The sequence below is a fragment of the Oncorhynchus keta genome, unplaced genomic scaffold, assembly GCF_023373465.1.
Source record: "Oncorhynchus keta strain PuntledgeMale-10-30-2019 unplaced genomic scaffold, Oket_V2 Un_scaffold_3531_pilon_pilon, whole genome shotgun sequence".
Taxonomy (NCBI): Eukaryota; Metazoa; Chordata; class Actinopteri; order Salmoniformes; family Salmonidae; genus Oncorhynchus; species Oncorhynchus keta.
In genome coordinates, this window is record NW_026290920.1 from 1,023,291 (window position 1) to 1,048,522 (window position 25,232).

The 25,232-nt window shown below is 45.3% G+C and overlaps 1 protein-coding gene across 1 annotated transcript; it reads right to left on the minus strand.

Annotated features, from left to right (window-relative positions):
• Positions 1 to 6,449: 6,449 nt before the first annotated feature.
• Positions 6,450 to 24,733, minus strand: LOC118377704 (aggrecan core protein-like). Its single transcript, XM_052515961.1, is given in 15 exon segments — positions 6,450 to 6,550; positions 8,307 to 8,367; positions 9,534 to 9,660; positions 10,173 to 10,347; positions 10,726 to 11,196; positions 12,093 to 12,127; positions 12,129 to 12,315; positions 12,318 to 12,383; positions 12,657 to 12,784; positions 13,937 to 14,111; positions 14,485 to 14,607; positions 14,610 to 14,775; positions 15,701 to 15,792; positions 16,000 to 16,109; positions 24,650 to 24,733. Coding segments are annotated over 14 exon segments (2,010 nt in total). The 5' UTR covers positions 16,103 to 16,109; positions 24,650 to 24,733.
• Between the last annotated feature and the right edge of the window lie 499 nt (positions 24,734 to 25,232).

A 25,232-nucleotide genomic window follows, 5' to 3' on the forward strand; every position in this document is an offset into this window, starting at 1 on the left:
TGAGAGTTGCGGTAGGGAAATGTACTCTGTATACTTGCTTACAGAACATGGTGAATACCTTCTTCCCCTTCACTGTAATGTTCAAGGCTTCATTCATTCCTTCACCACACCTACATGACTAAACAATTTCACAAAATGGCTACTTCAGCTACTTCCGTACACCTGCTTGCTAGGAGCAGCAATAGAACTACACACTAAGAAAAGAAGGTTCCTCAAGGGTTCTTTGGGAAGGGTGATGGTTCTATGTGGAACCATAATGACTCAAAGAACCATTTGAGCCCTTCAATGGTTCTTTGCAGTTTTGCGAAAATTAAAATGTATTAATTAGAATATTTTGGGGCGTGGCTTGCGCATAGCTTTTTGTACAAATGTGAGTGAGTGTCATTCCAGTTGATCTAATCTGTTGTGTTATGCTATTACATGTTAAATATGACTATGACCAGTGACAGTGTCTTGTAAAGACAGCTGACCTTGTGTCAGTGAGGGTATTTGACTACTTATTAAATAGGTGGTTGTCAATTCTCTCCTTAGTGACTCCCAGAGCTAGAACACCTACCTCAGCGTGTAGCTAAAACAATAATAACGCAGAAGGAATTTCCCAGCAATATTATAAAACAACATGTATGGTTCTTCAAAAAGGATCTACAAAGAACCTTTTAGACTAACAAGGTTCTTTATAGAAGACTATTCTCCATCAGGTCCTATAAAGAACCATAAAAAAATGGGGTTCTATGTGGCCCCAAAAGCGGTTTAACCATAGCGGAACCCTTTATTGGTGCTATATAGATCCTTTATAGAACCTTGGGAAATGATTTTTATAGCACCATAAAGGTTCCATTTAGAACCTTATGTGCATGTTTTTATAGAACCTTCAAAAGGTTATATATAGCACCAAAAAGGGATCCACTATGGTTGCAAGCCAAATAACCTTATTTGGCATTATACAGAACCTCTTGTTTTGTGTGTAGACCTGGCTGAGAAAATCCACCCACCATATATAAAGCACAGTCCTGAGTAAGGACAGGGAGAAGTATGATGACATTGCCCCTAGACTACGGATGCCCTATACCACTTTACACCCGGATCAGTCTTAACTTACTGTTGACACTTAGAATACACAAGGTGCGCTTCCCGGGTGGCGCAGTGGACTAAGGAACTGCATTGCAGTGCTAGCTGTGCCACCAGAGATTCTGGTTCGACCCCAGGCTCTGTCGTGGGGCATTGCACAATTGGCCCAGTGTCATCGAGGCTAGGGGAGGAGCTTGGCTGGCAGGCGCACCAGCGACTCCTGTGGTGGGCTGGGCGCAGTGCACGCTGACCGGGTCGCCAGGTGTATGGTGTTTCCTCCGACACATTGGTGCGGCTGGCTTCCGGGTTGGATGTGCATTGTGTCAAGAAGCAGTGCGGCTTGGTTGGGTTGTGTTACGGAGGACGCATGGCTCTCGACCTTCGCCTCTCCCGAGTCCGATACGTGAGTTGCAGCGATGAGACAAGACTGTAACTACCAATTGAAACCACAAAATTGGGGAGAAATAAAGGGGTAAAAAAATGTAAAATAAAAAGAATACACAAGGTGCCATTTCTGCATGTGGCTGCAACAGTTTCTCTTGTTAGCCCGTGTGAGACAAACCATTTTATTGGTCAATTAATCCAGCCAGCTATCTAAACTTGTAGTAATCATAGTTGAATTACAGACCGAGGCTCCCCATTGATTTTGTTAGTCACTCTCACTGAAATATCATATTAAACTGCAAACATTTCTCTCTACCCTATGGCAAAATGTGTACAATTGCAGGAAAGTTGCTGTAAAACTGCTAATTAGTCTCTCCGCCCCATGGCAAAAGGCGCAGAATTTCAGCAACTTTATTTTTAAAACTCAAACATTTTCTATACACCCCATAGCAAAATGTGTAGAATTGCAGGAAATTAATTGTAGATTTTTTAATGATCTCCTCTGTCAAGAGGGGGCCGCTAAAATGTTTGCTCACAAGGATCTAATGTCAGTTTTCGTTTGATCCCCTAATGGTAAGGTTTTGGCAAAGGAAAGCTGATCCTAGATCTGTGGATACAATCAACTTATTCTGGAGCAGACAGAAGAATTCACTGCCACACCTGGGTCCGTTCAGCATGCACAAAACAGGAGAAAACGTTTTGAAATATAGGAAGTATACCCAAACTTGGCTGATGATAACCCTAATTGGGGTTTTCCATTTAAAACGTTTTCAGCCATTTGTCCTCCTGAACGAAGCCCTGCTATGATGCAAGCTGCCAGCGATAACAGTTTCCTTTGCATCCTTATGACTCCTATTTGTTGTTTTTGAGGAGGTTGTTGTTGGTTAGTAAACATTAGCTGAAGCCGACCTCGTACCAATCTCGCAGCGGTCCCCTCCGTAGCTGGGCAGGCATAAGCATTTGTAAGAGTCTGCATTTTCCACACAGGTGGCTCCATTGGCACAAGGGTTGGAATGGCACACATCAACCTCTGCAAAAGGGGGGGGCGGTGAGACTGGTGCCTCAGGGGTGAAGGGGCAGTTGCCTTGGCAGGGGGAGCTGGGTAACAACATCTTGGAAGTCATGGAATCGGAACAGTCTGAGATGCTGCAACATGGTGATTCAGACTCCAGCCTTACTGTGTCAGATCATCATTGAAAGGAAGATGAATAATCATCTTAATGATGTTCATTCCTGTACATGTTAACCTTTCTTTAGACCACAATATTTGACTACTTTTTTTCATAAATGTTGAACTTCTGATTCATACACTTTAGAAGAAAGATACTTTATCATATAAATGTATTAAGATCTGAAGTAAGGTTAAGTCTGGATCAGCTACTTGTTGGGTGGCAGACGCATAGAAATAGAATGACTAGATAATTCTAATTCTTAGGGCAGCTTTGTGTTCAGATTCATAGAGGCAGAAGTTCCAAGTATGTACCCAGCATGTACCCAGCATGTACCCAGTATGCACCAGGATGTTGGTAGGTGTACCAGGGGTTAGCAGGCATGCAGTAGGAAAGAGAATAGAACCAGCAGACAAATCTGTCTGAAATGGCATCATTATGACGTCCTTTCAACCGGTTTTGCCAAGTTGGGTAGGCTTACTGTAGCCTAGGCAACAGCAGAACAAAAACAACACAGGATGGAGTGAAACATGATCAAGAAGTATGGTGGAGAGATCCTGAGATCTCGAGGCAGGACACGATACACACATACACGCCAAAGACCCAGCGACTGTCTGACAAACACGAGCGAGAGACCCAAAACCAGGTGCAGGCAAAACAGGAGAAAACATCACTACAACACAAAATATACAGACAGGAAAAAGTGGGAACAAAATGCATTGTTAGTATTAGTGAATCACATCTAAAAAATATAACAAATACAGCCTATAGAATATTGCTAAATGTCTGAATATGTACAGTATCAAATAGCAGCATCAGGACAGGGTTGCAAAATTCCAGGAACTTTCAATAAATTCCCTGGTTTCCCAGAAATCCTGGATTCTGGATTTCCTGCTTATTCCCTTCTGATTCTGGGAATCCCTCCAAACAGGATTTCAGAAAAACCATTCCCGAATTTCGCAACCCTAATCATGACAGAGGGACCGATGTCCAGGCATACAGTAGAGAGATGAGAAAAGCATTGTTAGAAACTTTCTTTACTAAAGTGTGTTACTTTCCAGTAAAACATTTACAACACTTATGAGGAGTCAGAATGGATCAGAAGAGAGATGCGCAGAGAGTTAGGAACGAAGACCTTGCTAGGAACGGAAGGAACGACGACGTCTTATGAGAGATAATGATAACCCCTGCATCAGGACTCACCATACTGGCACCCTTCTCCCACTTTCCCAGGCGGACACTGGCACAACCCAACACCATCCTCCACTGAGCATGACCCAGCACCACACGGGTTAGGGTCACATGGGTCAGGGATACCTAAGCATGAATACAATTAGGATGAATATAATACAGTGTGTACCTTAGCACCAAAAAATGGCACCATACTCCTTATTTAGTGCACTATATAGGGAATAGGGTGACCTTTCTGATTGGCCTGTTCAATAAAAACACCATGCCACTTTAAATAATTTACAAATAAGTCTGTTGGCTCGACAACGTAACAGCCAAACAAACATTCTTTTAACTGTCCATAGCAATGAACATGGAGTCGACTGAAAGTGTGCTGACTCACCCTCCTCTGAGGATGGCTTCTCCATGACGGCAGGGGTCTGCAGGAGATGGCTGGGGCAGCCAATCCGGCAGGAGCAAGGTCGGGGCAAGGTCACGTAAAAAAACTCTCTGGTGGTCTCCCCAGCTCAGCCATGGCCTCCTCTGGCCCTTCTGTGCCCTCCATAAGCTCCCTGTTGCTGGGCGGAGAGGACAGCACCGCAGGAGCAGATCTCCAGAGTGTGCCCCAGATGAGACACCGCTAGCCTGGGTTGGGTGGTCAGCACCGCTCCATGTGTGGGGACCCACTTCCCCTGCCCGCTGAACTGCACTGGCCCAGCCCCCAGCTCCATGGAAACCGTGGTCGCCTTGGAAACCTCTGTAATGACGTCATTAATCAGGAAGGTGACAGAGCTGTCCTCCTCATCGCTGGTGGAGGATCTGGAGATTCCAGACATGTCCCCGGATGGGGAAGCCCGACGTTCCGAACCCTGATGCGTATCCACCTCTTCCCACTCCGTTTCCGTAGTGGAGAGACCCCGAGGCCTCCTGTTCCCCTGAGGCTGACCCTGTGAGTCAGTAAACCCTGACCCCAAGAAGGTCACACCAGGGAAGGACCCTGAGCCACTGCTGCCCGAGTCCGAACCACTGTTATCACCACTTCTGGAGCCGAGAGGAGAGACCCCGAGGCCTCCTGTTCCCCTGAGGCTGACCCCGTAAAGGTCAGTAAACCCTGACCCCAAGAAGGTCACACCCGGGAAGAACCCTGAGCCGCTGCTGCCCGAGGCCGAACCGCTGATATCACCACTTCCGGAGCTGTAATGGAGAGACCCCGAGGCCTCCTGTTCTCCTGAGGCTGACCCCGTGAGGTCGGTAAACCCTGACCCCAAGAAGGTCACACTCAGGAAGAACCCTGAGCCACTGCTGCCTGAGTCCGAACTGCTGATATCACCACTTCCGGAGCCGTAGTGGAGAGACCCCGAGGCCTCCTGTTCCCCTGAGGCTGACCCTGTGAGGTCGGTAAGCCCTGACCCCAAGAAGGTCACACCGGGAAGGACCCTGAGCCACTGCTGCCTGAGTCCGAACCGCTGTTATCACCACTTCTGGAGCCGTAGTGGAGAGACCCCGAGGCCTCCTGTTCCCCTGAGGCTGACCCCGTAGGTCAGTAAACCCTGACCCCAAGAAGGTCACACCCGGGAAGAACCCTGAGCTGCTGCTGCTGCCGAGGCCGGGCCGCTGATATCACCACTTCCGGGCCGTAGTGGAGAGACCCCGAGGCCTCCTGTTCCCCTGAGGCTGACCCTGTGAGGTCGGTAAACCCCTGACCCCAAGAAGGTCACACTCGGGAAGAGCCCTGAGCCACTGCTGCCCGAGGCCGAACCGCTGATATCACCACTTCCGGAGCCGTAGTGGAGAGACCCCGAGGCCTCCTGTTCCCCTGAGGCTGACCCTGTGAGGTCGGTAAACCCTGACCCCAAGAAGGTCACACTCGGGAAGAACCCTGAGCCACTGCTGTCAGATCCGGAACCGCTGAATTCCAGGCCCCCTCCACCCAGCTCCTTCTCTTTGTGTGTGTGAGAGGTGGAAACCTCCACCAGTTTACCATCGATCAGCAGGACCTGAGTGTCTCCGCTTCCGACTCCTCTCCCGAATGACCACTGGAGCCTCCTGAGGGAAAGAATCCTGAGGGAAATCCGGAAAACTCCTCACTGGAACTAGAGCTGGAGCCGGACGACATTCCAGACAACTCCCCACTTTCCCCAGAGCTGCTGGAGCTGTCAGACGAAGAGCCGCTCTCCTCAGAACTGACACCGGAGCCACTTCCCGATCCCGACAGGAACCCACTGCCACTGAACATTCCCAATCCCATTTCCGTGGGGAAGGTGAGGATCCCAGTGATTCCCTCTCCAGCCTCCTGAGGACCCCAGAGCCCAAACCGGATAAAACGCTGCCACTCCCTGAAGAGAAGGTGACCGTTATTCCCTCTCCAGCCTCCTGAGGACCCCCAGAGCCCAAACCGGATAAAACGCTGCCACTCCCTGAAGAGAAGGTGACCGTTATTCCCTCTCCAGCCTCCTGAGGACCCCCAGAGCCCAAACCGGATAAAACACTGCCCCTCCCTGAAGTGACCGTTATTCCTGATCCGTCTCCACTCAGCCCGAGCCGGACGCATCTCCCACTACTCAGACCAGATGATCCGCTGGGAATCTCTGTGCTTCTGCTGCCTGAAAGATCACCTGACCCGGACAGATCCCCGGAATGAGGCAGTTCACGGAGTGATCACCAGAGAGATCTCCGGAGGATCCACTTTCGCCCCCAGAGGCCCCGGAACCAGAGCCTGGAGGACTCCACAGAGATGGGAGGAGTGATGGAAGGCAGGACTGTGGAGAGAGAGTGAGAGTCAGAGAGAGACACAGAGAGCGAGAGAGAAAGAAAGAAAAGTGATTTACATATTTCAGTAATGTATATACAGTGTAGAATTCCATAAAATGCTTATTAAAGGCAAGTGAAGTGACTATGGCTCTTACCAGGCCTCAGCAAATCAGTGATGGATGTGAGGTTAACCAAAGCCTCTTCTATCTCTGTGATGTTCAATCCAGTTTCATTGGCGACAAACAAGATGTCCACTACAGGAAACAAAAAGATCTGAGTGAGTGAGTGGTGGTGAGTGGTGAGTGAGTGGTGGGTGAGTGAGTGAGTGGTGAGTGAGTGGGTGGGTGAGTGAGAGAAGGTGAGTGAGTGACCATGCAAGCGAACAACTGAGTGAGTGAATGATAATGCGAGCGAGTGAAGACGGAGTGAGAGGGTGCCACGACCCATCTTCAATGCTCCTACTGAGGGAAGGAGGTTGTTGGCCAAGATCTCGCGATACATGGCCCCATCCATCCTCCCCTCAATATGGTGCAGTCGTCCTGTCCCCTTTGCAGAAAAGCATCCCAAAGAATTATGTTTCCACCTCCATGCTTCACAGTTGGGATGGTGTTCTTGGGGTTGTACTCATCCTTCTTCTTCCTCCAAACACAGCGAGTGGAGTTTAGACCAAAAGCTCTATTTTTGTCTCATCAGACCACATGACCTTCTCCCATTCCTCTGGATCATCCAGATGGTCATTGGCAAACTTCAGATGGGCCTGGACATGCGCTGGCTTGAGCAGGGGGACCTTGCGTGCGCTCAGCATTTTAATCCATGACGGCGTAGTGTGTTACTAATGGTTTTCTTTGAGACTGTGGTCCCAGCTCTCTTCAGGTCATTGACCAGGTCCTGCTGTGTAGTTCTGGGCTGATCCCTCACCTTCCTCATGATCATTGATGCCCCACGAGGTGAGATCTTGCATGGACCCCAGACCGAGGGTGATTGACCGTCATCTTGAACTTCTTCCATTTTCTAATAATTGCGCCAACAGTTGTTGCCTTCTCACCAAGCTGCTTGCCTATTGTCCTGTAGCCCATCCCAGTCTTGTGCAGGTCTACAATTTTATATCTGATGCCCTTACACAGCCTCTGGTCTTGGCCATTGTGGGAGAGGTTGGAGTCTGTTTGATTGAGTGTGTGGACAGGTGTCTTTTATACAGGTAATGAGTTCAAACAGGTGCAGTTAATACAGGTAATGAGTGGAGAACAGGAGGGCATCTTAAAGAAAACTAACAGGTCTGTGAGAGACGGAATTCTTACAGGTTGGTAGGTGATCAAATACTTGCGTCATGCAATAAAAATGCAAATTAATTACTTAAAAATCATACAATGTGATTTTCTGGATTTTTGTTTTAGATTCCGTCTTTCACAGTTGAAGTGTACCTATGATAAAATGACAGACCTCTAAAATGGTTTTTGTAAGTAGGAAAACCTGCAAAATCGGCAGTATCAAATACTGGGTCTCCCACTGTGATTCAACACATTTCAGTCCAAACCTTTGAAGCAGTAGGCGTCATATCTGGAATACAGGTCTGGGTATCCTGCCTGGTTGTTGTGGGTGTATACTGTGTACACCCCTGCCTTCCCACCACACACCGCCCGGGGTTGGTGATGGGGTACCGGACACTCCTGTCGATTAGCCAACCTGCGCGGCACTTATCTCAAGCCTTGTCTCCAGGCGGCGTAGAGCTGGCCAGTAGAGGCCAGGGTAGCGTTTAGCTCTGACAGTGAGCCAGAGCACCGTCATAGGGTGAAGCCTTCACTGGAGCCAGCATGGAACACATCACCTAGAGAAGAGAGGACAGTCAGATTAAGGGATGAGAGGATGGTGAGAAGAGGACAGTCAGGTTAACGGATGAGAGGATGGTGAAAAGGACAGTCAGGTTAAGGTATGAGAGGATGGTGAGAAGAGAAGACAGTATGGTCAAGGGTTGAGAGGGCAAAGAGAAGACAGTCAGGTTAAGGGATGAGAGGATGGTGAGAAGAGAAGATAACAGTCAGGTTAAGGGATGAGGATGAAGAGAAGAGGACAGTCAGGTTAAGGATGAGAGGATAAGAAGAGGACAGTCAGGTTAAGGGATGAGAGGATGAAGAGAAGATAAGACAGTCAGGTTAAGGGATGAGGATGGTGAGAAGAGGACAGTCAGGTTAAGGGATGAGAGGATGAAGAGAAGAGGACAGTCAGGTTAAGGGATGAGAGGATGGTGAGAAGAGGACAGTCAGGTTAAGGGATGAGAGGATGAAGAGAAGAGAAGACAGTCAGGTTAAGGGATGAGAGGATGAAGAAGAGAAGACAGTCAGGTTAAGGGATGAGAGGATGAAGAGAAGAGAAGACAGTCAGGTTAAGTGATGAGAGGATGGTGACAAGAGAAGAGAAGACAGTCAGGTTAAGGGATGAGAGGATGGTGAGAAGAGGACAGTCAGGTTAAGGGATGAGAGGATGGTGAAGAGGACAGTCAGGTTAAGGGATGAGAGGATGAAGAGAAGAGGACAGTCAGGTTAAGGGATGAGAGGATGGTGAGAAGAGGACAGTCGGGTTAAGGGATGAGAGGATGGTGAAGAGGACAGTCAGGTTAAGGGATGAGAGGATGAAGAGAAGAGGACAGTCAGGTTAAGGGATGAGAGGATGGTGAGAGAAGAGGACAGTCAGGTTAAGGGATGAGAGGATGGTGACAAGAGAAGAGAAGAGAGGACGTGGACAGTCGAGTCAGTGCTCAAAACAACTCCCACAGCGATGTGGTTTGTGATAAGTCAAACCTCTTTTTCAATTGCCATTCATTTCCCACATAGTTAAGACAGTGTAAATATAATAAACTAGCCCAACCTCTTGACTTATCTTTAAAGACTACTACTGCAATAGACAGACAAGAAATAGACACAAGGTATGACATCTCTGGGTTACAAAGTGATTCAAGAGCAAATTGAGTGAACAAAACCTAGTGTGTTTTCTCACCCTGAGTCTGTCCACGTAGCAGTAGACATCGTAGTGTTCCTCAGCGGGCCTCAGTCCATAGGTCCTCACTCCTGGTAAAGTCTCCAGATCCCCAGAGCATTTCTCCAGAGGAGACACGATGGGATACCTGTGCATGAAAACAACCTTTATTCACAGCCATGAATGGGAGTATAATGAAGAAGAAGATTGCTGTACTGATGGTAAAGAACAGTGACAAGGACTAGAAACAAGTACAGTATCTGCATGTGGTACAGGTGTGGCCGGCTGGCAGCACCTTCATTGGGGAGGATGGCTCATAGTAATGGCTGAATGGAATAAATGGAATGGAATCGTACAAATCAAACACACATTTTTGATACCACTCCAGACTCCATTCCAGCCATTATTACGAGCCATCCTCCCCTCATCAGCCTCCTGTAGTTAGTATGTGTGTGTGTGTGTGTGTGTGTGTGTGTGTGTGTGTGTGTGTGTGTGTGTGTGTGTGTGTGTGTGTGTGTGTGTGTGTGTGTGTGTGTGTGTGCGTGTGTGTGTGTGTGTGTGTGTGTGTGTGTGTGCATGTATTAATCTGTCTGTAGTTCTGTCTTTAAATATGTTTGTGTGCCCATGTAAACAGACAAGTGTGTGTGTCTTCCCGCCTACCTGACGGTCTGATCCAGAAGCCAGCCTGCATCACACTGGTTGTAGCCAGCCTCATAGGCAGCCTGGAGCTGCTCTGGGGTGGCGATGGAGGCTCCAACACTCTGACAGGCAAGCTGGGCCTCCACGAAGGTGAAGGCGTAGCGACTAGATCCAGCACGGTAGTGAAACACCACGCCTACAGATGGAGAGGTAATGTTGCTGATATAATGTGGTTGATCTCATGCACCAAACACATTAATCAGCCCAGTGTGTTTTTATTCACAGTTTGTAATCATTCAGATTTTTTGATCAATTATTTGTTGTGTTCTTCAGAGTGTGCTGTAAAAACCACGTTGCAAATATCCTCTCACAGTCAACCAATAAAGCTTGCTAGTCTCCTCAGCAATGACTGCCATTCTTCTCTTTCCATTTCAACATGCAAACACTCAGTACTATTGAAAGTAGGGCTTGTACACTCAGTTGTTCCAGAAACAACTTTCCCAACACAGGGTCCCATGAAAAGTGACTAAGTTTGCTATTTACAGTCAAACCCAGCAGATATCCAGTCACTGACCTGTAGCAGAAAATAAATATCCTGATCTGCTCACTTCGCCGATCTCACTCCCCACATCCGGCCTGGCCGTTACTCTCCCCACCACATCCACAACCAACTCTGTCCCACTGGGCGGCTGTGGTAGGGGCAGCTCGGTGACACTGGGCGGCTGTGGTAGGGGCAGCTCGGTGACACTGGGCGGCTGTGGTAGGGGCAGCTCGGTGACACTGGGCGGCTGTGGCAGCTCGGTGACACTGGGCGGCTGTGGCAGCTCGGTGACACTGGGCGGCTGTGGCAGGGGCAACTCAGTGCCGAAGGTGAAGTCCACGCCAGTGGGTTTCTGGGTGGCCAGGCCCTCGCCCAGCGCCTCGCTCTCTGTGGTCATGTTCCTGAAGAACACCTCGGGAGGACCCTGGGTCACTGTGGCAACGCTCAGCACACCGCTGCCCGCCTCGGTGGGCACCACCATGCCTGAGCCCTCCTCATCCGTTTCTAGAGGAGACCGAAGAAAGGGTTCATGCACGTGATCACTAAACTGTTGGGAACGGTTTCCAACAGGAAACGTGTGGTGAGAATGGTTGTTTACTGTTTCACTTAACACTGTTGTGATCCTGAACAAATTCAGCCATTTGACAAATATGAAACAATTAAACGCTTAAAAATATGACACAAATATGACACTAAAACGCACGCACACACACACACACTTACAAATATGACACTAAAACGCACGCACACACACACACACACACACACACACACACACACACACACACACACACACACACACACACACACACACACACACACACACACACACACACACACACTTACAAATATGACACTAAACGCACGCACGCACACACACACACACACACACACACACACACACACACACACACACACACACACACACACACACACACACACACACACACACACACACACTTACAAATATGACACTAAAACGCACACACACACGCTTACAAATATGACACTAAAACGGGCACACACACACGCTAACAAATATGACACTAAACACACACGCTAACAAATATGACGCTAAAACACACACACACGCTTACAAATATGACACTAAAACGGGCACACACACGCTTACAAATATGACACTAAAACACACACGCTAACAAATATGACACTAAAACACACACACACATACGCTAACAAATGTGACACTAAAACGCACACACACGCTTACTAATATGACACTAAAACAGGTTCATTCCAATGATAACGCATTCCAGTCTATGGTTGATTCACAGTGTAACCTATCCTGGTTCTAGTTCTGTTTGCGCTATATAGCCAACTCCTATAGGAGATGCCAAGACGACACAAACAGATCTGGGACCAGGCTAAATGCAACCTACCTGTGTAGCAGTAGGCATCATAGCGGGATTCGGGAGGGGTACCCCGTCTGGTTGACGTGGAGGTACACGGTCCGTACCCCCAGCAGACCCCCTCCGCACTGCGGCCTCCGGACATTGATGGGGTAGCGGACGCTCCTGTCTCCTAGCCAGCCTGCATTGCACACATCCAGACCAGCCTGCCAGGCCAGGTACAGCTGTCCTGTGGTGGCCAACAGGGCCCCTGCTTACTACACTGTTCCTCAGCCTCAGAGTAGGTGAACTTAGCCACAGAGCCAGAGTAGAACACACTGCCTGGGGAGGAGAGTACAGGGAGGATGGACGTAAGATAGTGACATGTTCAGTGTTAGTTGAGGTTGATAGTTGTGTAGTTAACAATATTTGAGTCAATGTAACTCATTTAATTGATTAAGGCAATCCACATTAATCACAATTAAAATGTTCACAATTTTCCCATCAGTCAGAAAAAGGAGTCTGTGAAAACGACTGTATTCTCCAAAGTGAACATGTCCTGATCTCATCCTGTCACTCATTATGAAAAAAGATCAGGGATGTCTCCTTGGTTACCTGACATCTTCTCGGCAAAACAGTACACGTCGTAAGTCTCGTTGACATCTCTCACTCCGTGAGGTTCGCACCCCGGGAACTCGTCTTTGTCGCCATAGCAATTCTCACGTGGATCATGGATTGGGTACCTTTCACAGAAAACAGAAATGAGTGCAAAATCCATACCAGTGCAGAGTGATAGGCCTACCTTGCAGAGAGATACTTTAAAGTGCTATCCTGTGGGGATCTGATGTATATCTCGTTGTATATGTTTTGATCCAAATACATTCTATTCAATTCAGTGTGTTGGTTTAAACACCTCCATTACAACATCAACATTCTGAGTGAATCAGTTGAGGCAGAGCCGTGTTAGTTTATTGATTCAATCGGAGCCTTTGTCTTCCTTTCTGGGTAACATATCATTTCTAACATATTTTTAAGGTTAAAAATCTTTAAAAAGCTTCTTAGTCCCAGACTAGGCTTAATCTGTGTCTGGGAAACCGGTCCACAATTTTCCTCTAAACTTTCTAGTACTTCTGAGAAATCAACTAGAGGAGATTTATGGAATGAGGGCTTTCGTTCTCAGGTGTTGAAAAAAACATACAGGTGAGATCAGAGAAAGGTAAACACAATCCTCTAGATTTTTGCCAGGGATGGAAGGAGGGATGCATGGAGGACAAGAGAGGCTGTGTGTCGAGAGGAAGTGACATGTTCAGAGGCTCAGCTGTCAAACATTCTACAGGAAGTTCTGTATGGCAGACATCTGTGTTTAGATGGAGGATCAAACCAAATACTGACGTGAAAATGTAAACATTACATAAATGGACAATGTTGAAATACGAACCGTCAAGTATAACTCTATTTATAATTCCTATATGAAGTAAATTACCTCATGATGCTTAGAGAACTGTATGCACAGTCATTATAAACTGTTAAATAAGATATTTTAACTTATTTTCAAACATTGGATAGATTGCAGATATGGGTTCAAAATTAGACCATTGTTGTCTTTCAAAGCATTCGATTGAGCCTAGTTGGAGTGCCAGATAGGTAGAGCTTGCACTTTTGGGATTATTCCATTGGCTCCATTATGTCAGGCAAGCTCACTCAAGCTCACTTAGTATTTTAAAGAAAACAAACACTATTTGAAGACAAGCCTTATAGACTCCCTCCTTCACTTTGTTCTGAAATCAGTTCAGTTATTTCCAGTCACTTCATTCACTTCACTGCTTTTGGCACTGATCTGAAAACAGCAACTGATTTCAGATCAGTGCAGATGCAGGAGAGGGATATAGGCTGACCTGACAGTCTGGTCAGAGAGCCAGCCGGCATCACACTGGTGGAAGCCGTCATCGTACGCGGCCTGGAGCTGCTCTGGGGTCGCGATCACAGCACTGTTCTGGATACAGGCTGCCTTGGCCTTCTCAAAGGTCAGAGTGTAGCGTGTCGTGATGGCCCGGTAGTGAAACACGATACCTGGAGAGAGACAACAGTGTAACAGTGACAGAGCAGCCACTAATGTCTCCAGAAAATAATTAGATTACTGCCTATCTGTGTGGCTTAAAGATACATGATTTATTTTGCTTCAAAGTTGTCAGTATGGTTCATATACAGTACAGAGAGCAAATTATAGAATAGCAACAACAACAAAAATACTCATGAACCCATACAAATCCTTAGTATTATGCAAATAACATTTTTAATGTCCTAAAATCAAAAGATCAAAAGAAACTCACGTGTGTACAGGGGTAGCTTTAAGCACCAACTTTGTTTACAAAGAGAGCAATATCCAAAGATGAATTCCTTGGCAGCAAGCGGTCGTCACACTCCCACTACCCTCTGTCCCTACCTTGAACCAGGACGTCCACAGTGTCATGGTTGTCCTCGATGCCGTGCTGGACCTCACATCGGTAGGTGCCGGTGTCGTTGGACCTCAACTCTGTGATCTTGATGCTGGCGTCAGTGGGGGTCTGGGGTAGCCCACCATGTGGACCCGGTCCAGATAGTCCTCCTCCACCTTGACCTCTCCGTCCATGGCCACCAGGATGACAGAGACACGCTCCTTGGTGATGCGGCTCCATTTGATGCGGTGGGACAGGGGGGCAATGGTGGGGGCGCCGGGGTCGTGGACGGTGTGGTCCTGGAAGTAGGGTTAAAGTTCAAGTTTATTAGAAAAACATAATTACATTACAATACAATATTAAATACTATTTTTATGTTGATGACCACTCTGAAATAAAACACATCAAGTCACATAATGGTGGAACTACAATGAGGTTTCTTATCATGGAACTTTGTATCACTGTAACTCATCATTGGTCAATTGAACTGCAGTCCTGTCTAACTGAGTTTTTTCTCCTCACCAGGACTCAAATATGTGAAAAGAGTTGATACATAAAACAGTATTATGAGAAACATGAAAACAAGTCAAAACAAAGTGGAGGGAGTTAAAACAGTGAAGGGAGTTAAAACAGTGGAGAGAGTTAAAACAGTGGAGGGAGTTAAAACAGTGAATGGAGTTAAAACAGTGGAGGGAGTTAAAACAGTGGAGGGAGTTAAAACAGTGGAGGGAGTTAAAACAGTGAAGGGAGTTAAAACAGTGGAGGGAGTTAAAACAGTGGAGGGAGTTAAAACAGTGGAGGGAGTTAAAACAGTGAAGGGAGTTAAAACAGTAGAGGGAGTTAAAACAGTGAGGGAGTTAAAACAGTGGAGGGAGTTAAAACAGTGAGGGAGTTAAAACAGTTGAGGGAGTTAAAACAGTGGAGGGAGTTAAAACAGTGGAGGGAGTTAAAACAGTGGAGGGAGTTAAAACAGTGAAGGGAGTTAAAACAGTGGAGAGTTAAAACAGTGAAGGGAGTTAAAACAGTTGAGGGAGTTAAAACAGTGAAGGGAATTAAAACAGTGGAGGAGTTAAAACAGTGGAGGGAGGGTCCCTGAAACAGGAGATAGTAATCTTGTTAATTTTAAATGAAAATATAAAAAATAATATGATATGTATTGCTAAATCCAACATCCTTATTTCTCATAACTGTGTAGTATTGATATTGGTGCCAGGCCCGACCCACCTGGAAGTAACAGGGTAGTACCAAGGTGCTGCCCAGTAGAGGGCGCCGAGGCAGCTCCAGGGGGACGCTCACACTCAGTGTGTCCTCAGGGTCTGGAGGGGAAGAGGGCAGAGAGATGGACACACACACACACACAGGCACATATATATATATAAACACACAATGATTAACACACAATGATTAACAACCAGACACAGGTAAAGACACAGTCACACGAACACACAAAAAGCCATGTAACCAGACAGATAAATATGTCATTTCATATGCACTGTATAGTGAGGAGTAATATGTCCACATACCCAGAAAGGAGTGCTCCTCATAGCTGCTGATTTGCTGATAATTGTTGAATGTTGCCGAGGTGACGGACAGACAAACACAAAGTAATACAATCCACCTGGTCATAGTTTACCTGAAATCAAAAGAAGAAACGCTGACTATGCACCCTGGGAAGTGTTCTGTTACATTGTAGTTTAAGGTTCATGTTATTCAAAGGCATTGATTGGCCTAAATTCATGCAAATTCATTAAAAGACCTTAAAATCAAAGACAGACCAGTTATGTCTAAGAATGTCGACCATTAAGGATCACTTCCACACAAACCCTCTGTACCTCTCCTGGCCTCTGACTTCTACTAGAATGGCTTGTTAATGTAACTAGAGGCACTCAGGCTGCCTCAGGTTCTGGCCCCAGTCCACTGACTACATCTAGAATAGATCATCATAATACAATAGTAATACATTGCATTCGCAACGTATTCAGATCCCTTCACGTTTTCCACATTTTGTTACGTTACAGCCTTATTCTAAAGTGGATTAAATTGTTTTTTGAACCTCATCAATCTCCACACAATACCCCATAATGACAAAGCAAAAGCAGGTTTTTAGACATTTTTGCAAATGTATAATTTTTTAAAACATAAGTATTCAGACCCTTTACTAAGTACTTTGTTGAAGCACCTTTGGCAGCAATTACAGCCTCGAGTCTTCTTGGGTATGACGTTACAAGCTTGGTACACCTGTATTTGGGGAGTTTCTCCCATTCTTCTCTGCAGATCCTCTCATACTCTCTGTCAGGTTGGATGGGGAGTGTTGCTGCACAGCTATTTTAAGGTCACTCCAGAGATGTTCGATCGGGTTGAAGTGCAGGTTCTGGCTGGGCCACTCAAGGACATTCATAGACTCTCTGTACTTTGCTCCGTTCATCTTTCCCTCGATCCTGACTAGTTTCCCAGTCCCTGCCAGTGAAAAACACTTCCATCTGGCCACTCTACCATAAAGTCCTGATTGGTGGAGTGCTGCAGAGATGGTTGTCCTTCTGGAAGGTTCTCCCATCTCCGCAGAATAACTTTTGGAGCTCCATCGGTTTCTTGGTCACATCCCTGACCAAGGCACTTCTCCCTGGATTGCTCAGTTTGGCCGGGCAGCCAGCTCTAGGAAGAGTCTTGGTGCTTCCAAACTTCTTCCACTTAGGAATGATGGAGGCCACTGTGTTGTTGGGGACCTTTGATGCTGCTGACATTTTTGGTACCCTTCTCCAGATCTGTTCCTCGACACAATCCTGTCTCGAAGCTCTACGGACAATTCATCCAAACTCAAGTCTTGGATTTTGCTCTGACATACACTGTCAACTGTGGGACATTATATAGACAGGTGTGTGCCTTTCCAAATCATGTCCAATCAATTACATTTACCACAGTTGGACTCCAATCAAGTTGTAGAAACATCTCAAGGATGATCAATGGAAACAGGATGCACCTGAGCTCAATTTCGAGTCAAAGGGTCTGAATACTAATGGAAATAAGGTATTTCTGTTTTTTTATTTTTTTATACATTTGCAAAAATGTCTACAAACCTGTTTTTGCTTTGTCATTATGAGGTATTTGTGTGTAGATTGATGAGGATTTGTTTTTATGAATCCATTTTAGAATAAGGCTGTAATGTAACAAAATGTGTAAAAAGGTCAAGGTGGCTGAACACTTTCCAAATGCCCTGTATATGCCATTTAGCAGACACTTATCGAAAGTGACTTACAGTCATGCGTGCATAACCTTTACGTACGGATGGTATCGAATCCACTATCCTAGCGGTGTAAGTGCCATGCTCTACCAACTGAGCTACAGAGGCCCACACATTTGTGAACTAGTTTCCCAACTCCTCCCAAACAAACCCATTACCTCAGAGGTGCCTGTGTGGAAGGCATGTACAGTACACCATTATACCTGCAGTAAATCCAGTCCTGTTTTTTAAAATCCATTTTTAGACCAGTTCACTCTGGGCATTAATGACATCAGAATGAATGAAGCACTGAAACGCCGTCCTCTACTACTAGCTTCACTGAGATAAACACTTTCATTACGTAGGTTGTATCAAAACTATACAATTAATTATGATTGAATTGGAAGCACAAAGGGATATATTGTTAGAGTGAATGAATGGCTATAGTTTAACAACTGTGTACATAAAGTTACAGTGGCCTATTCGTTACAGCCAACTTTAAACAAGGGCTGGATGGATGAAGCCCCCCTGCCTGCAGCTCAGTTACCCCCCCGATGAACTCTGCCCAGTTTTCATAGAAATAAAATAAGCATATAAGTCATCATTGTATGAAATTCAACCAAATTAATATACTGTAAAAAAGCAAAAAGCAAATAGTATTTGTGACAGTATAAAGTTAGAAGGTGAATTGTTTAGGCAAAGGCATTGTAACATCAGTATTGATACTGCTACAAGTAAGGGCTAATAATACCATGATAATATCAACATCCTGTAATTCTGCATGTAATTCAAAGAGTTTGATATGTGGTAAGTGTTATATGCGTTAGTGTATTGCAACTCCAAGCTCATGAAATAAAGCATTACAAATGTCACTCCTCATCTCACACAGCAGTCCGTTCTGTTGTTAACGCCTCGATCACACCGACAGCCTGATTGTACAAAATAGTACGCAGCATCATCTGATATGTGTGAAACATAAGTTCAACATTCAACATACAGTTTAATGCATATGTTCAATAGATCCAACATATGCAGCACACAGAACGCACTGCACCTGCCTCTGCAACACAACGCTGTGAGGCAAACACAGAGTTCCATTGGAAATGAATGTATTTCTGGTGCACCAAAACGCAGTAACGTTGTCAGTGTGGTGGAGGCCTAAAACACAAACCTCTAAACAGGAGGGGGGGTGGCCAGGGACAAAAGCAGTCAACAGAAATGCTTAGTAACATCCTCAGATATATAGACATGTACTCACACTCATACACAACCTCCCTGTTCTCCCACCATAAACAAAGAGCTACTCAGTTATTTCAGAAGTAAATGTTCAGGTTTTGTGTTATTGCGTTGGAGCTCGATTCTGTTATTTCTGAGTAACAGCCCCTCCCTCCTCTTTAAGTAAAGACTACAACTTTTCTGAAGAGAGAGAGGGGAGGTGGCTTCTTGCTCAAAACTTCCAATACCCGACCAGGGTGAATTTCCCAGAGCAGGATCAATGGAGGATGTTGGAAGGAGGGAGAAATGGGGAGTGGGGAGGACAGGCTCATCATAATGGCTGGAAAGTAATGAGTGCAATGGTAACAAACACATGGACCAATAAAATATGAGTTTGGTAAACCCAGAGCAGTTATAGTTTTGTCTTTCATGATTTGGTCAGTACATAAGTCTGACTAGAATAGCAGTGTGTGTGGGTCTGTGTGTGTGAGTGGTTGCGTGTGTGTGTGTGCATGCTTGTGTGTGTGAGTGCATATGTGTGTGTATGCATGTCTCACCGAGGTTCAGTCCCTCACTGATTTAAGTATATAATGATGTATTTTCAATGTATATTTTTTATTCAGAATATGGTTCCTGGTTTAGGGCCATTTGGACCAGGTCACTTTTGCTAAATATATTTTATCTCAACAATAGAAACCTGAATATAAAGGTTAAATAACTCAATATAAACCAAATCTAGTGGCAAGCTATGGTGATCTAATCTCTCATGACATCTTTAACAGTAGTTTATTTGGTTCTGGCTGCCGAGATTAATGGTAATGAAATAATCACAGTTGTTCTCTTGATGGGATGTGACCAGTAAATGAGCCATGACAGTAAGTCTTCATCCCAAATGATACCCTATACCCTTTATTGTGCACTACTTTTGACCAGGTCAAAATAGTCTAAATAAATGCACTATATAGGGAATAGGGTGCCATGTGGGATGCACCCTAAGACTCTAACCTAACACTGGGGTCACTGTGAGCACCATGCTATTACCAGACCATGCCGGATGGTTACACCCACTAACACAGCATGTTTCCCACACGTATCCTAACATAAGAAGAAGACAGGGTACTGATTCTATCTATAGCGGGTTACAGGTGGGGGGATATATTAGATCTGGGACAATAAACTGAAAATGATCGATAACCGAACAGACAGAACACTAATAACACTAATAAGTTTGATAATATGTGTGATTGTTAATGGGACAATTGATGGATACAACCATCAAACTAGTAGTAAAAAACGATGGTGTACATTAATGTTATAAACTTATATTTCTATTTATCGTTATCGCATCAATTCAGGCAATTTATCCCCATATGGATTGCTGTCCATATCGCCCACCTCTAGGCTATATTGTCACGCCAGAATTAAGTCCTTTTCTGAGCAAAAAGCAAATGCAATTTCCTTACTGTTCCATCTTTTCTGAGTACCTAACTGTGTTTACCCCCTTGTGTGAAGATAGCCATAACATAACAGCATGAAGCCATTTCAGATGTTGTGTGAAGATACTCCTAACAGCATGAAGCCATTTCAGATGTTGTGTGAAGATACTCCTAACAGCATGAAGCCATTTCAGATGTTGTGTGAAGATACTCCTAACAGCATGAAGCCATTTCAGATGTTGTGTGAAGATACTCCTAACAGCATGAAGCCATTTCAGATGTTGTGTGAAGATACTCCTAACAGCATGAAGCCATTTCAGATGTTGTGTGAAGATACTCCTAACAGCACGAAGCCATTTCAGATGTTGTGTGAAGATAGCCATAACATAACAGCATGAAGCCATTTCAGATGTTGTGTGAAGATACTCCTAACAGCATGAAGCCATTTCAGATGTTGTGTGAAGATACTCCTAACAGCATGAAGCCAGTTCAGATGTTGTGTGAAGATAGCCATAACATAACAGCATGAAGCCATTTCAGATGTTGTGTGAAGATACTCCTAACAGCATGAAGCCATTTCAGATGTTGTGTGAAGATAGCCATAACATAACAGCATGAAGCCATTTCAGATGTTGTGTGAAGATACTCCTAACAGCATGAAGCTATTTCAGATGTTGTGTGAAGATACTCCTAACAGCATGAAGCCATTTCAGATGTTGTGTGAAGATACTCCTAACAGCATGAAGCCATTTCAGATGTTGTGTGAAGATAGCCATAACATAACAGCATGAAGCCATTTCAGATGTTGTGTGAAGATACTCCTAACAGCACGAAGCCATTTCAGATGTTGTGTGAAGATACTAACATAACAGCATGAAGCCATTTCAGATCTTGTGTGAAGATACTCCTAACAGCATGAAGCCATTTCAGATGTTGTGTGAAGATAGCCATAACATAACAGCATGAAGCCATTTCAGATCTTGTGTGAAGATACTCCTAACAGCATGAAGCCATTTCAGATGTTGTGTGAAGATACTAACATAACAGCATGAAGCCATTTCAGATGTTGTGTGAAGATACTCCTAACAGCATGAAGCCATTTCAGATGTTGTGTGAAGATGCTCCTAACAGCACGAAGCCATTTCAGATGTTGTGTGAAGATGCTCCTAACAGCACGAAGCCATTTCAGATGTTGTGTGAAGATGCTCCTAACAGCATGAAGCCATTTCAGATGTTGTGTGAAGATGCTCCTAACAGCACGAAGCCATTTCAGATGTTGTGTGAAGATGCTCCTAACAGCACGAAGCCATTTCAGATGTTGTGTGAAGATGCTCCTAACAGCATGAAGCCATTTCAGATGTTGTGTGAAGATACTCCTAACAGCATGAAGCCATTTCAGATGTTGTGTGAAGATACTCCTCTCAACAGGACAGGAAGAATCCCAGTATTGGACCAGTGTCCTGGGATAACCTCTCAGTAGGAAATAAATAATCCCCGTACTGGACCAGTGTCCTGAGATAACCTCTCAGCAGGGCAGGAAGAATACCAGTATTGGACCAGTGTCCTGGGATAACCTCTCAGCAGGACAGGAATAATCACAGTATTAGACCACTGTCCTGGGATAACCTCCCAGGACGACAGCCAAGATTTGTCCAGTCAGGTAGAGAGGGATCCCACTCTGGCAGAGCCCATGGATTCTGCACGCCCCTGCAAACTCTACTGTGACATGATGATACATGTGGTGCGGGAGGAGTTCTAAGAGACACTATGGGACAGTAGTGCAGGAGGCTGATCTAGCGGTATCACTGACACCTCCAACCCACATACGGCCCTGGAGATGAGAGTTCAATCCATTAGTCCACCTCAACCTTTCAGCCTTCTCAACTATCTCCCTATCTCAAACCCTGTCTAACACCCACCATTAAGTTAGGTAACTACTGTCTCCATTCTGCCTCTATGATCTAATACAGTACGTGCAAAAAGAGGCAAGGTCATCATATAAGCTCCATCATTCTAGAAAACTTGAGCTGCATAACAATGAAATCATTGTTTAACATATTGCTGGCTTCCTTGAATCAGTGTAGTAGGGTCAATATGAAGAGAATGGCTGTTCTCAATACTGTCAAACCCCATAAACCTTAACAGAATCAGACATCTAAAAACCAACCACTAGCAAAGAGTTAACTGGTACGTGCATGGAAAGACATAGCCAACCCTGGAATCAATGTTCAAACCTGGCAGGACCAGGGCGTTTCAGGCGAACAGGGACTAAAAACGCCTTGTTTGGAGAAAAAAGTGACAGTTCATTAGCCAGGTTATTTGAGCGCCGTGCTAACAGCTAACCCCACAGTGTTTCCATTGAGCTGCTGTGGTACGGTCTATTCCCGGTGAGGCTGGGGCCCATAAGAACCGGTCTGTTCCCCCTGAAGCTGGTATTATAGGAGCTCTGGACAACATTAGGCCCAATGTAAACACTTGAGGCCTTTTCCATTCCACTGAGAGACCAGTGGCAGGGTAACACTGCTCACATTCAGGTAGAGAGGTTAGCTAGCAGTGTAAGACATGATGGCAGCAGTTAGGGTCCATAGCTTGGAAGTGATGGCTACTGCTGACTAACACACTGATTGGATCAGAGCTCTCATAGTGAATATAGGATTTTGAAAGCGAGAGGGACACATCTTTTGTAAATTAGAATCTAACAGAAACCACATTAGAGAGCATTTTGTCAATTCATTTGGCGTTTGTGTCGATGATGACTGCTTGGACATTGACGACATTGGCACAGCAGTGTCCATCATTGGTGAAACTCATGACAGTGTTCAAGCTTTGGCATTATGGAGGCTAATCTGCAGGTACCAGGCAAGGTTAGCTTATACTCATCCCATTATAGGCTCTTTTGCACTGTTACCTGTTTCACACCATCATGGAGACTTGAACCGCACTGTGCTGTGGCACGTTTTCACATTGTTCTGCCAAGCACGGTCCCAGCAACTATGATGGATGTTTAACCAGGATAGCACAGTCTGGCTTGGCTCAGCACGGTTCAGCTCAGTAGTGTGGAACAGGAACAAGGCATAGACACTACCAGCATGGTATTATGTCCTACACCTTCATCATTATGCCAAGAGGCATGAATGCCTGAACAAAGTCACTCATTAGGCATCCAGAAGAGGACTGGACAGTGGACACCCTCAAAGCCTGGTTCCTCTCTAGGTTTCTTCCTAGGTTACTGCCTTACTGGGAGTTTTTTTCCTAGCCACTGTGCTTCTGCCTCTGCATTGCCTGCTCATTGGGGTTTTAGGCTGGGAATCTGTAAAGCACGTTGTCATTTTGACAACTGCTGATGTAAAAAAGGATAGGTGTTGTAATGAGGTCAATACAGAATAACCTTCTTTCAGAAAGAGTGTACCAACGCTTCACTCTTTGTAAGTCCCTTATGTCCATACTGATGGGACATGCTTTGGATGGCTGCACCGAGGTGCCATCCCACTTCTGACACCAATGTGGTGAATAGCCCTGACTGGACTCATCTACAGGTCCTCTGACTGTCAGTCCCAACACCTTAAAAAGTTACACTAAGAGGTCCAAACCTCTTGACGAGGTCGCTAGCTAGGCTAACTGTTAGGTGGGGCTGAGTGTGAGTGAAGTGGACTAGATTCCTCTATCTATCACATTTAGGTTGGCAGTAGCCTCGAGGTTAACGTGTTGGGCCACTTACCGAAAGGTTGCTGATTCAAATAACAGAGCTGACAAGGAGAAAAATATATAAATCTGTTGCTGTGCCCTTGACTGTATAATGGCATCCCTGGCTGTGACCACACTCCCTCAGGGTGTCTCAGGGGGTTGGGATATGCAAAATCACATTCCCATTACACATTTGTGTGTAACAGGACAAATATAAGCACCCCCAAAAGAAATACTATTATGTTATAATAGTACTTTCGGCACACCGAAAATCTCCCCTTCTAATTTCCTTAATTTTGTGGCTAGAGTCAAATAGATTCTGTGGCACACATCAGATTCAAATACTTTCTATAGAACAAACTTCACGTCAGGCAACCGAAATGAATAATGAATGTATGTGTGTTATATTAAACATAGAGGAGGGAGTAGGGCGGCATCTTTACAGATAGCTAATGTAGATTAATCTTGGTTAGGAGGTTGCATTATCGGCACGCACGACTTGCGCGTCATTTTAGGTAGTGTGAAGATGAGGAATTACGTGCGCTCGTGGACAATACACTACAGCACAAAGCTAAGTTTGCAATTTGATGAGCCCAAACCAAATAATTAAGTTTTGTTCACCTGTAGAAATGCAGACTCTCTCCGCGATCCGTCAGCTCAAAGATAAAAACTGCACCTGCAGAAAATGTAAATTATTCTGGAATTTTATTTCTTCGAGGAACGTTTATTCTCAGTGAGTTTTCTATCGTAAATGTTTCTTGTCCCGTTGATGGTCGCGTGTACCAGTTTAAAATCCCAGTGACAGCCCACAAGCGGTAGAGGACGATGGGCCGCGCAGAGTGGGAGAGCGAAAAAGAATCCACTTTCACACCGAGAGCAGGTTTAGCTGTAACAAACCTGGAGGGGGGTGATGTAGTGAGTGAGGGGAGGATGGAGAAAACATATTCAAACTTGCTACCTCATGACACCAAACTCTTGTTCCCAGTGAAATTAGGTAACGCAGACACAAGTCAAATGATCCAGATAGGTCAAATGACATGAGTTACATTTATGTGATTTATTCATATAGGCCTAGTCATATTTCCATACCATTTGTTTTGGCCATAGCATTTCAAAGACTTGAAGGTATCAACTTCAGAGCCAACCACCTGAATTAACCTAGTTTAGAGGGCACCAACCTCTGATTATATTTTGGTCAACTGAC